This window comes from Scyliorhinus torazame, chromosome 30 (genome assembly GCF_047496885.1).
Source record: "Scyliorhinus torazame isolate Kashiwa2021f chromosome 30, sScyTor2.1, whole genome shotgun sequence".
Classification (NCBI taxonomy): Eukaryota; Metazoa; Chordata; class Chondrichthyes; order Carcharhiniformes; family Scyliorhinidae; genus Scyliorhinus; species Scyliorhinus torazame.
Genome location: NC_092736.1, coordinates 11,419,107 through 11,432,072, shown reverse-complemented (window position 1 = coordinate 11,432,072; position 12,966 = coordinate 11,419,107). Strand labels below are relative to the sequence as shown.

At 48.9% G+C, this 12,966-nt stretch overlaps 1 protein-coding gene across 2 annotated transcripts in view; it reads left to right on the top strand.

Moving 5' to 3' along the window:
- Positions 1–220: 220 nt before the first annotated feature.
- The window catches only part of LOC140404374 (cholesterol side-chain cleavage enzyme, mitochondrial-like), a 45,337-nt gene continuing 32,591 nt past the window's right edge, over positions 221–12,966 (top strand). For both annotated transcript variants that reach the window (XM_072492812.1, XM_072492810.1), the window contains exon 1: positions 221–488. In XM_072492812.1, the coding sequence (XP_072348913.1) occupies positions 229–488 (260 nt within the window). In that variant the 5' untranslated portion in view covers positions 221–228. The remainder of the gene's footprint in view (positions 489–12,966) is intronic.

Sequence of the window (12,966 nt, the reverse complement as noted above, 5' to 3'; positions counted from 1 at the left end):
TGAACGAGAGCCTTGCAACCTATCACCCAGTGAGATGATGTCTCCCCCCCCCCCTAACACAGGGAAGATGCACACATTGGCTGGCGCGGTTGTTGAGCGAGGTTAAAGCAGGGGCGGGGATATAAAAAGGGCAGTGAGGTGAACATTTGGGATTTTGGAGTCGGGCAGGGAGGGAGCACTCACTTGGAGAGACCCCCCCCCCCCCCCCCCCTGCAAGCCAGTGTCAGAATGATCAGGCTCAGCATCTGCGGCCAGAGGATCCCCCTGCCCCCCATGGGGGGCGGGAGTCCATCCCAAATTCGCAAGAGTCACCCGGGGGCCGGGGAACCGGGCAAGCCTCCGGACCCAACTCTGAAATCCTACGACACTCTGCCGGGAGATTGGAGGAACAACTGGGTCAGTGTGTACACCTTCTGGAAGAATGGTGGCATCAGGAACATGCACAAACAAATGCTGAGGAACTTCAACAAGTATGGAGCGATTTACAGGTAAGGGGCATTGCAGTGACACACCTGGACATTCAATCGGACAGGTACAACGGTTTGAGTTGGTTTCTGTAATGTCAGAACTCAGCACCAGCCTGTTCCAGCACTAAATCCACACAGGATAAAATCTCTAAAAACTTCGAGCAGTGCTTGCTTTGCTGAAGGAGCCTTAATTTCTGCAGTGCCCCAATCTCTCTCGCACCCTCCCTGCCAACTAAAGCAAAAATGATTTTTTTTTAAAAACATTAACAAAAAAATGCAAAGTTATGCATAAAGTTATACTCGGGGCGGCACGGTGGCATAGCGGTTAGCACTGCTGCCTCACAGCTTCAGGGTCCCGGGTTCAATTCCAGCCTCGGGTGACTGTGCGGAGTCTGCACATTTTCCCCGTGCCTGCGTGGGTTTCCTCCGGATGCTCCAGTTTCCTCCCACAATTCAAAGATGTGCAGGTTAGGTGGATTGGCCGTGCTAAATTGCCCCTTAATGTCCAAAAGGCTAGGTGGGGCTACTGGGTTAGGGGGATAGGGTGGAGGTGTGGGATTAAGTAGGGTGCTATTTCCAAGGGCCGGTGCAGGCTCGATGGGCCAAATGGTCTTCTTCTGCACTGTAAATTCTATGATTGTATGATTATACCGTTAAATATCTCATATTTGCACTGTACGAATGGGGATTGTACAACGTTGATACATAATTATTTCAGGTTAGCTTTTTTGCACAAAAGTTTTTTCCAACAAATCTTTGCCTTTGGTGCAATTTTCCAATGATCTGAAAATTGCCAGGAGTGGTGACTGTATGCAATGTATGCAGAACCCTTGGATTGAATACCCTCCGCTATTCAATCAACAATTACTGGTTCCCTTACTGGTTACAAATCTGCCTCTCTCAGCCTTGAACATATTTAACAGGCCCCACAGCTCTCTGCGGTAAAGAATTCCACAGATTCGCTACCCTCTGAGAGAAGAAATTCCTCCTAATCTCTGTTTTAAATGGTCCACCCCTTCCATGTGGAGGTTGCACATTCGCCCTATGTTTGCGTGGGTCACACCCCTCCAACCCAAAGATGTGCAGGGTAGGTGGACTTGCCACGCTAAATTGCCTCATAATTGGAAAAAAAATAATTGGGGACTCTAAATGTTTTTAAAAATTAAATGGGTGACCCCCTTACTCTGAGATTATGCCCTCTGGTCCACAAGGGGAAACAACCTCTCAGCATCTCCCCTGTCAAACCCCCTGAGAATCCGATATGTCTCAGTAAGGTCGCCCCTCATGTTTTTAAACTCCAATGAGTACAGACCAACATACTCAACCTCTCCCCATACGATAGTCCCTCCATTCCCAGGATCAACCTTCTCTGGACTGCCTCGATACAACTGTCTCTGGAAACTTCCCTACCACCCAAGTTAAACTGATGGGTCTGTAATTTCAGTGCATATCCTGACCTTTTTTGAACAAGGGTGTAAGGTTTGCAATTCCCCAGTTCTGTGGCACCTCCCCTGAGTCTAGGGAAGACTGAAAGATCATGGCCAGTGCTCCTGCAATTTCCACTCTCACTTCCTCCAATATCCTTGGATGCATCGCATCTGGTTCCGGTGGCTTGGTCAACTTTTAAGTACTGATAGTTTATCCAATACCACCTCCTTAGCAAAGTTGATCGATGAGTGACAGAGTTTGTCGCATGGCCTGGATAGCATCTGCTTCCTTGGTGAAGACAGATGTAAAGTATTTATTTAACACCTCCTGCCTCCATGTACAAATCCTCTTTCTGGTCCCTAATCAGCCGTCCTCTTTCTTTTACCGCCTTATTATTTATGTGCCTGTCAAAGACTTTGGGATTCCCCTTTATGTCGACTGCCAATCTTTTCTCATAGTCCTCTTTCCTCCTCTGACATGTTTTTACCTCCTTTCTGAACCTTCTGTACTCAGCCTGGTCCTCAAATTGTATTTTCCACCTGTCCTCTCTCTCGAGCATACATTTTCTTCTTTATCTTAATTTATATCTCCTTTTACATCCAGGCGGCTCTGAATTTGTTTGCCCCACCTTTCCCCTTTGAGGAAATATACCTTGGCTGGGCTTGAACCATTTCTTCTTTGAAGGTAGCCCATTGTTTAGCTACAGTTTTTCCTGCCACCCTTTGGTTCCCACCTATCTGGTCCAGTCTGTTCAGTCATTGAAGTCGGCTCCATCCCAATTAATTATTCTCACTCTGGATTACCCATTGTCTACTGTCATCATAAAGCTTACATTACAATGATCACTGTTTCCTAAATGTTCCCACGTGACACCTGAACTACTTGGCTCACCACATTTCCAAGAACCAGGTCCAGCATTGCCTCATTTCTTGTTGGGCTGGACACATGCTGCTGCAGAAAACTCTCCTGAACACAACTTAGGAATGTTTGCAAACCCACCCCTGTCTTGATTCTGGAAATTTAATCTCCCCATTTTAACTACTCTATAATGATTGAAGATGGACGTCTTATGACGCAGTGGGTAGAGTCCCTGCCTCTGAGCCAGAAGCTCCGGGTTCGAGTCCCACCCCAGGACTTGACGGCCAAACAGGTTGAATGTGTCAACCTGCAAAATCCCTCCAAACACGCCAATGGCTGGCGGTAAGAGCGGGAGAGACTCCTGATCAGCCACGCTTGATGTGGAGTGGCGCCCCTCAAGCTATAAGCCCTCTGCCAACAGACTAGCGTCCTGACTTCCGGGTGCGGCGATGACCTGCTGAGTCGCACGTTTCGGCAGCTCCCGATGAAACGGACTTTTGGGCTCTTGATAGGAGCCCCAACAGCAATTTTGACGGCTAAAAACACTGTGCGGTAAACCAGAAGGGAATCCCCCCTGGATACGGATGAAAAAAGGAGGAGAAAGTGGCCGGATTGCAGTGGATCCTTTAGAACAGCGGCAAGGAAGGCAAGCAAAAACCAAGATGGCGTCGGAAGGTGGCAGTTTCACATGGGGCCCTGAACAACAAGAGTTCTTGAAATGCTGTGTGGAAGAGCTCAAAAAGGAAATGAAGAAAGAGCTGTTGGCCCCGATACGACAGGCGATCGAAGGGCTAAAGGAGGAACAAAAGACCCAGGAGCGGGAGCTTCGGGTCGTGAAGGCAAAGGCAGCCGAGAATGAGGACGACTTACAGGGCCTGGTGGTGAAGACGGAGACGCACGAGGCACATCAGAAACGATGTGTGGAAAGGTTGGAGGCACTGGAGAACAACGCAAGGAGGAACAACCTGAGGATTCTTGGTCTTCCTGAAGGTGCGGAGGGAGCGGACGTCGGGGCATATGTGAGCACGATGCTGCACTCGTTAATGGGAGCGGAGGCCCCGGCGGGTCCGTTGGAGGTGGAGGGAGCATACTGAGTGATGGCGCGAGGACCGAGAGCAGGAGAAATTCCCAGAGCCATAGTGGTGAGATTCCTCCGTTTTAAGGATAGAGAAATGGTCCTTAGATGGGCAAAGAAAACTCGGAGCAGTAAATGGGAGAACGCGGTGATCCGCATTTATCAAGACTGGAGTGCGGAGGTGGCGAGAAGGAGGGCGAGCTTTAATCGGGCCAAGGCGGTGCTTCATAAAAAGAAGATAAAATTTGGAATGCTGCAACCGGCAAGACTGTGGGTCACATATCGAGGGAGGCACCACTACTTTGAGACGGCGGATGAAGCGTGGACTTTTATTGTGGAAGAAAAACTGGAATGAGCGGGTTATTAAAAAGAACGTTTGAACAAAGTGGTGGGGCGAATGTGGGGGGCGAAGAGGGGGGTTAAAAAGGGGGGAAAGAGGAGTTTTATGTACTAATCCTGCGATGTGGTAACTTTTCTCTCTTCCACAGGTGGTGATGGGGGGAGGAGGGAAGGTGGAGGAGATGGGGCGTTGGCCATTGGGGGCGGAGCCAAGGGAGAAGCGCGGGCTTGGTTCCCGCGCTATGATAATCATGGCGGGAATAGAGAAGCGGGAAGGAGGGGGCGTCGCACGGTGCGAGCCGAGGTCACGGGGGGAAGCCGAGGTCGGCCAGAGTTTGCTGACTTCTGGGAGCAACATGGGGGGAGTAATTACGCTAGCGGGGGATCTAGCGGGGGGGGGGGGGGTGGGAGGGGGGAATTACTGGGTTGCTGCTGCTGGGGAGAGGGGGGAGCTGGTATGGGAGGGGATGGGCGGGGGGGGCACCGCCTGGGTGAGATACAGCTGCGTGGGAACCGGGTGAGGAGCTGGAAAAAGGGGATGGATAATCGACAAGGGGGGGGGTAGGAAGCCCCCTGTGGTAGTATGTATTAGGGGTCATGTGGGACTGGAAGCCCTAATGTCATTGGCTGACAGATCCCGGATCCTGGTTGGCCGTTGACCTCTAGCTCCGCCCTGAAGGCGGAGTATAAGAAGCCGGAGTCCTCCCCCGCAGGCCATTCTACTATCGAGCTGCGGGGGAACAGACACGCTTAATAAAGCCTCATCGACTTCACTCTATTCGTCTCACGGAGTCTTTGTGCGCTACACCCCCCAACCCGGCTGATCACGTGGAACGTGAGAGGGCTGAACGGGCCGATTAAAGAGGGCACGGGTACTCGCACACCTTACGAAACTTAAGGCAGATGTGGTTATGTTACAGGAAACGCACCTGAAACTGATAGACCAGGTTAGGCTACGCAAAGGATGGGTGGGGCAGGTGTTCCATTCGGGGCTAGATGCGAAAAACAGGGGGGTGGCTATATTAGTGGGGAAGCGAGTAATGTTCGAGGCAAAGACTATAGTGGCGGATAACGGGGGCAGATACGTGATGGTGAGTGGCAAACTACAGGGGGAGACGGTGGTTTTGGTAAACGTATATGCCCCGAACTGGGATGATGCCAATTTTATGAGGCGGATGCTAGGACGCATTCATGACCTAGAGATGGGAAAGCTGATAATGGGGGGAGATTTTAATACGGTGTTGGAACCAGGGCTGGATAGGTCGAAGTCCAGGACTGGAAGGAGGCCGGCAGCAGCCAAGGTACTTAAAGATTTTATGGAGCAGATGGGAGGTGTAGACCCGTGGAGATTTAGCAGACCTAGGAGTAAGGAGTTCTCGTTTTTCTCCTATGTCCATAAAGTCTACTCGCGAATAGACTTTTTTGTGCTGGGAAGGGCGTTGATCCCGAAGGTGAGGGGAACGGAGTATACGGCTATAGCCATTTCGGATCACGCTCCACACTGGGTAGACTTGGAGATAGGGGAGGAAACAGGAGGGCGCCCACCCTGGAGAATGGACATGGGACTAATGGCAGATGAGGGGGTGTGTCTAAGGGTGAGGGGGTGCATTGAAAAGTACTTGGAACTCAATGATAATGGGGAGGTCCAGGTGGGAGTGGTCTGGGAGGCGTTGAAGGCGGTGGTTAGAGGGGAGCTGATATCAATAAGGGCACATAAAGGGAAGCAGGAGAGTAAGGAACGGGAGCGGTTGCTGCAAGAACTTTTGAGGGTGGACAGACAATATGCGGAAGCACCGGAGGAGGGACTGTACAGGGAAAGGCAAAGGCTACATGTAGAATTTGACTTGCTGACTACGGGCACTGCAGAGGCACAATGGAGGAAGGCACAGGGTGTACAGTACGAATATGGGGAGAAGGCGAGCAGGTTGCTGGCACACCAATTGAGGAAAAGGGGAGCAGCGAGGGAAATAGGGGGAGTGAGGGATGAGGAAGGAGAGATGGAGCGGGGAGCGGAGAGAGTGAATGGAGTGTTCAAGACATTTTATAAAAAATTATATGAAGCTAAATTATATGATGGGAGGGAGAGAATGATGGGCTTCTTGGATCGGCTGGAATTTCCCAAGGTGGAAGAGCAGGAAAGGGTGGGACTGGGAGCACAGATCGAGGTAGAAGAAGTGGTGAAAGGAATTAGGAGCATGCAGGCGGGAAAGGCCCCGGGACCAGATGGATTCCCAGTCGAATTCTATAGAAAATATGTGGACTTGCTCGCCCCGGTATTGACGAGGACCTTTCATGAGGGAAAGGAAAGGGAACAACTGCCCCCGACTTTGTCTGAAGCAACGATATCGCTTCTCTTAAAGAAGGAAAAGGACCCGCTACAATGCGGGTCCTATAGACCTATTTCCCTCCTAAATGTAGATGCCAAGATCCTGGCCAAGGTAATGGCAAAGAGAATAGAGGAATGTGTCCCGGGGGTGGTCCACGAGGACCAAACTGGGTTTGTGAAGGGGAGACAGCTGAACACGAATATACGGAGGCTGTTAGGGGTAATGATGATGGCCCCACCAGAGGGGGAAACGGAGATAGTAGTGGCGATGGATGCCGAGAAAGCATTTGATAGAGTGGAGTGGGATTATTTGTGGGAGGTGTTGAGGAGATTTGGTTTTGGAGAGGGGTATGTTAGATGGGTGCAGCTGTTGTATAGGGCCCCGATGTCGAGCGTGGTCACGAATGGACGGGGATCTGCATATTTTCGGCTCCATAGAGGGACAAGGCAGGGATGACCTCTGTCCCCATTATTGTTTGCACTGGCGATTGAGCCCCTGGCGATAGCGTTGAGGGGTTCCAAGAAGTGGAGGGGAGTACTTAGAGGAGGAGAAGAACACCGGGTATCTTTGGATGCGGACGATTTGCTACTATACGTGGCAGACCCGGCGGAGGGGATGCCAGAAATAATGCGGATACTTGGGGAGTTTGGGGATTTTTCAGGGTATAAATTGAACATGGGGAAAAGTGAGTTGTATGTGGTGCATCCAGGGGAGCAGAGTAGAGAAATAGAGGACCTACCGTTGAGGAAGGTAACAAGGGACTTTCGTTACTTGGGGATCCAGATAGCCAAGAATTGGGGACAGTGGAGACGGCATAGGGGAAAGACGGGAGCCTTGGTGGGGTCCCCGATAAGAAATAACCATAGGTTTGCCCCGGGGAGAATGGATGGGGGATTTGGAATATGGCAAAGAGCAGGAGTAACGCAACTGAAAGATCTGTTTGTGGATGGGAAGTTCGCAAGTCTGGGAGCGCTGACCGAGAAATATGAGTTGCCCCAAGGGAATGCATTCCGGTATATGCAACTGAGGGCTTTTGCGAGGCAGCAGGTGAGGGAATTCCCGCAGCTCCCGACGCATGAGGTGCAGGACAGAGTAATCTCAAAGACATGGGTGGGGGACGGTAAGGTGTCAGATATATATAGGGAAATGAGGGACGAGGGGGAGCTTATGGCAGATGAGCTGAAAGGGAAATGGGAAGAAGAGCTGGGGGAGGAGATTGAGGAGGGGCTGTGGGCGGATGCCCTAAGTAGGGTAAACTCACCGTCCTCGTGTGCCAGGCTAAGCCTGATTCAATTTAAGGTGTTACACAGGGCGCATATGACTGGAGCACGGCTCAGTAAATTTTTTGGGGTAGAGGATAGGTGTGCGAGATGCCCGAGAAGCCCAGCGAATCATACCCATATGTTTTGGTCATGTCCGGCACTACAGGGGTTCTGGGTGGGGGTGACAAAGGTGCTTTCAAAAGTAGTGGGGGTCCAGGTCGAACCAAGCTGGGGGTTGGCTATATTTGGGGTTGCACAAGAGCCGGGAGTGCAGGAGGCAAGAGAGGCCGATGTTTTGGCCTTTGCGTCCCTAGTAGCCCGGCGCAGGATACTGTTGATGTGGAAGGAACATAGAACATAGAACATAGAAAATACAGCACAGAACAGGCCCTTCGGCCCACGATGTTGTGCCGAACCTTTGTCCTAGATTAATCATAGATTATCATTGAATTTACAGTGCAGAAAGAGGCCATTCGGCCCTTTGAGTCTGCACCAGCTCTTGGAAAGAGCACCCTACCCAAACTCAACACCTCCACCCAACACCAAGGGCAATTTGGACATTAAGGGCAATTTATCATTGGCCAATTCACCTAACCCGCACATCTTTGGATTGTGGGAGGAAACCGGAGCACCCGGAGGAAACCCACGCAGACACGGGGAGGACGTGCAGACTCCGCACAGACAGTGACCCAAGCCGGAATCGAACCTGGGACCCTGGAGCTGTGAAGCAATTGTGCTATCCACAATGCTACCGTGCTGCCCTTGAGAACAAATAAATCTACACTATCATTTTACAGTAATCCATGTACCTATCCAATAGCTGCTTAAAGGTCCCGAATGTTTCCGACTCAACTACTTCCACAGGCAGTGCATTCCATGCCCCCACTACTCTCTGGGTAAAGAACCTACCTCTGATATCCCTCCTATATCTTCCACCTTTCACCTTAAATTTATGTCCCCTTGTAATGGTTTGTTCCACCCGGGGAAAAAGTCTCTGACTGTCTACTCTATCTATTCCCCTGATCATCTTATAAACCTCTATCAAGTCGCCCCTCATCCTTCTCCGTTCTAATGAGAAAAGGCCTAGCACCCTCAACCTTTCCTCGTAAGACCTACTCTCCATTCCAGGCAACATCCTGGTAAATCTTCTTTGCACCTTTTCCAAAGCTTCCACATCCTTCCTAAAATGAGGCGACCAGAACTGTACACAGTACTCCAAATGTGGCCTTACCAAAGTTTTGTACAGCTGCATCATCACCTCACGGCTCTTAAATTCAATCCCTCTGTTAATGAACGCGAGCACACCATAGGCCTTCTTCACAGCTCTATCCACTTGAGTGGCAACTTTCAAAGATGTATGAACATAGACCCCAAGATCTCTCTGCTCCTCCACATTGCCAAGAACTCTACCGTTAACCCTGTATTCCACATTCATATTTGTCCTTCCAAAATGGACAACCTCACACTTTTCAGGGTTAAACTCCATCTGCCACTGCTCAGCCCAGCTCTGCATCCTATCTATGTCTCTTTGCAGCCGACAACAGCCCTCCTTACTATCCACAACTCCACCAATCTTCGTATCATCTGCAAATTTACTGACCCACCCTTCAACTCCCTCATCCAAGTCATTAATGAAAATCACAAACAGCAGAGGACCCAGAACTGATCCCTGCGGTACGCCACTGGTAACTGGGATCCAGGCTGAATATTTGCCATCCACCACCACTCTCTGACTTCTATCGGTTAGCCAGTTCGTTATCCAACTGGCCAAATTTCCCGCTGTCCCATGCCTCCTTACTTTCTGCATAAGCCTACCATGGGGAACTTTATCAAATGCCTTACTAAAATCCATGTACACTACATCCACTGCTTTACCTTCATCCACATGCTTGGTCACCTCCTCAAAGAATTCAATAAGATTTGTAAGGCAAGACCTACCCCTCACAAATCCGTGCTGACTATCCCTAATCAAGCAGTGTCTTTCCAGATGCTCAGAAATCCTATCCTTCAGTACCCTTTCCATTACTTTGCCTACCACCGAAGTAAGGCTAACTGGCCTGTAATTCCCAGGGTTATCCCTAGTCCCTTTTTTGAACAGGGGCACGACATTCGCCACTCTCCAATCCCCTGGTACCACCCCTGTTGACAGTGAGGACGAAAAGATCATTGCCAACGGCTCTGCAATTTCATCTCTTGCTTCCCATAGAATCCTTGGATATATCCCGTCAGGCCCGGGGGACTTGTCTATCCTCAAGTTTTTCAAAATGCCCAACACATCTTCCTAACAAGTATTTCCTCGAGCTTACCTATCTGTTTCACACTGTTCTCACCAACAATATCGCCCCTCTCATTTGTAAATACAGAAGAAAAGTACTCGTTCAAGACCTCTCCTATCTCTTCAGACTCAATACACAATCTCCCGCTACTGTCCTTGATCGGACCTACCCTCGCTCTAGTCATTCTCATATTTCTCACATATGTGTAAAAGGCCTTGGGGTTTTCCTTGATCCTACCCGCCAAAGATTGTTCATGCCCTCTCTTAGCTCTCCTAATCCCTTTCTTCAGTTCCCTCCTGGCTATCTTGTATCCCTCCAATGCCCTGTCTGAACCTTGTTTCCTCAGCCTTACATAAGTCACCTTTTTCCTCTTAACAAGACATTCAACCTCTCTTGTCAACCATGGTTCCCTCACTCGACCATCTCTTCCCTGCCTGACAGGGACATACATATCAAGGGCACGTAGCACCTGTTCCTTGAACAAGTTCCACATTTCACTTGTGTCCTTCCCTGCCAGCCTATGTTCCCAACTTATGCACTTCAATTCTTGTCTGACAACATCGTATTTACCCTTCCCCCAATTGTAAACCTTGCCCTGTTGCACGTACCTATCCCTCTCCATTACTAAAGTGAAAGTCACAGAATTGTGGTCACTATCTCCAAAATGCTCCCCCACTAACAAATCTATCACTTGCCCTGGCTCATTACCCAGTACTAAATCCAATATTGCCCCTCCTCTGGTCGGACAATCTACATACTGTGTTAGAAAAGCTTCCTGGACACACTGCACAAACACCACCCCATCCAAACTATTTGATCGAAAGAGTTTCCACTCAATATTTGGGAAGTTAAAGTCGCCCATGACTACTACCCTGTGACTTCTGCACCTTTCCAAAATCTGGAGCCAAGGAAGCCAAGCCCCCGGGGGTGGAGACCTGGATAAATGACATGGCAGGGTTTATAAAGCTGGAACGGATTAAGTTTGTCCTAAGGGGATCGGCTCAAGGGTTCACCAGGCGGTGGCAACCGTTCGTCGAATACCTCACAGAAAGATAGAAGGAATGGAAAAGAAGAAGGCAGCAGCAGCAGTTCGGGGGCGGGGGGGGGGGGGGGGGGGGGAGGAGGAACCAGAAGGAGCCTCAGGGTTATTAATATATATGTATAATATGTATAGATCGTTGCTATAAATAATTGTATATTGGACTGTTAAATCATATTTTTGGAGAGTGTTTATCTGAGACAAGGCAGTTGCCATTTAGTTTTAGTTTTCGTTTTCGTTATATATCATTTATTCTTTGTTTATAAATCTGGTCATTGTTATCTATACTGTTATATTATTGTGTAAAGGGTACACAATGTACTGTGATGGTTGACCAAAAATTTTCAATAAAATATTTTTTTTTTTAAAAACTTGCCAGTTACTCATGAATCAGCTTCTCCCCTGTAGCAAAGTAAGAGCCAGCTACTGGAGACTGAGGAAAGGTTGAAAATGAAAGTATCACCTCCTTTCCTCTTTACTGAGCTCCTTCAGTCACCAAACTCCAACTTTAACACTCTAATGAAGCCCAAAACAGCACTCCAGTGCAGACAAAAACACTCTGAAATGGCCTGTTTCCTGATTCAAGCTTCTGAAAACCAGTTGCGCATAAGTATAAGGCCACTGGTCACCTTGACAGTCACAGTGCCATCCCTTACTGGGAACCTGCCTGTTTAATGAGATGACATCTTTGTGACTTCCTCACTACGCCCTTGGAGGAGGCAAAGTAGTTCCTCAGCCACACGTGGTTCTACGCACTTCAATCTGTCTACATTGACAATTGGATAATGTGGGAATACATCCAGGATTCCATATGTGCAAATGCACCTCATACACATGCCTCGCAAAATCCTCTCCTTCCTTCTCCATTATCCACAAATAGCGAATATCCCCAATGGGACGCACATCTGAGGCATTGTGGCTGAAATTGCAGTGAGCAACAAGTCATGAATGGAAAATAGCCATAATTTGATACCATAATTGGAGAAAGTGCTATACAGGGATGGTTTAGTTCAGTGGGCTAGACAGCTGGTCTGTGATGCAGAACAAGGCCAGCAGCGCAGGGTCAATTCCCCGTACCGACTGATAATCCCGAAATCTCCTTCTGTGTACCCGAACAGGTTCCGTAATGTGGCGACTTGGGGCTTTTCACAGCAACTTCATTGCAGTGTTAATGTAAGCCTACTTGTGACAATAAAGATTATTTTAAAAAAATTTTACCTACAGTAAAAGGAACAGGAAATTCTGCGGGAAACGTTGCAAACAAAAAATTAACTCCGAGCCCAACGGCAAAGGAAGTTGTGCAATTAATAATGAACTGCTCTTACGATTGCAATTTGAAAAGTGTTCCAATGTGCTTTCATTACATTCCAGATTCGAATAGGCACAGAATCTAACTCCAGTGACAATCTCTGGGATTATGTGTAGGTGCGGTTCCAAAGGCCAAATACAATTGGATGACTTACTTTAAACACTAGTTTCCAAAACGACAGCAGAAAATGGTGGATATGCGCAGCAGTAGCAACATTTTAAAAAGGCAAATTAACGCTTTAGGTAGAGCAACTTCACCTGCAAAAGGATTCATACCCAGACTGCCTAAATTCCTCACTTGAGATGCTAACTGGCAGAAATTACATTTTCGGAATTTTCTGTTTTTATTCCATTTCCGATGCTGTGCGTGCCTGCATACCTTTGTGATGTAACGGTGCTCAGCAAAGCAAGGGTTAACATGTGACGTATAAGATTCTCAGCGCTTGACAGGGGAGAGGCTGAGAACAGCACCGCCCACTGTATGGTGTATAGAGTCACATGGTATTAGACTCAGAGAGACCATTCTCGAAGCAGCTGGTGCCAGTTGATGGCAGCTGGTAGCAATTGACAGTGCCACCCTGCATGCC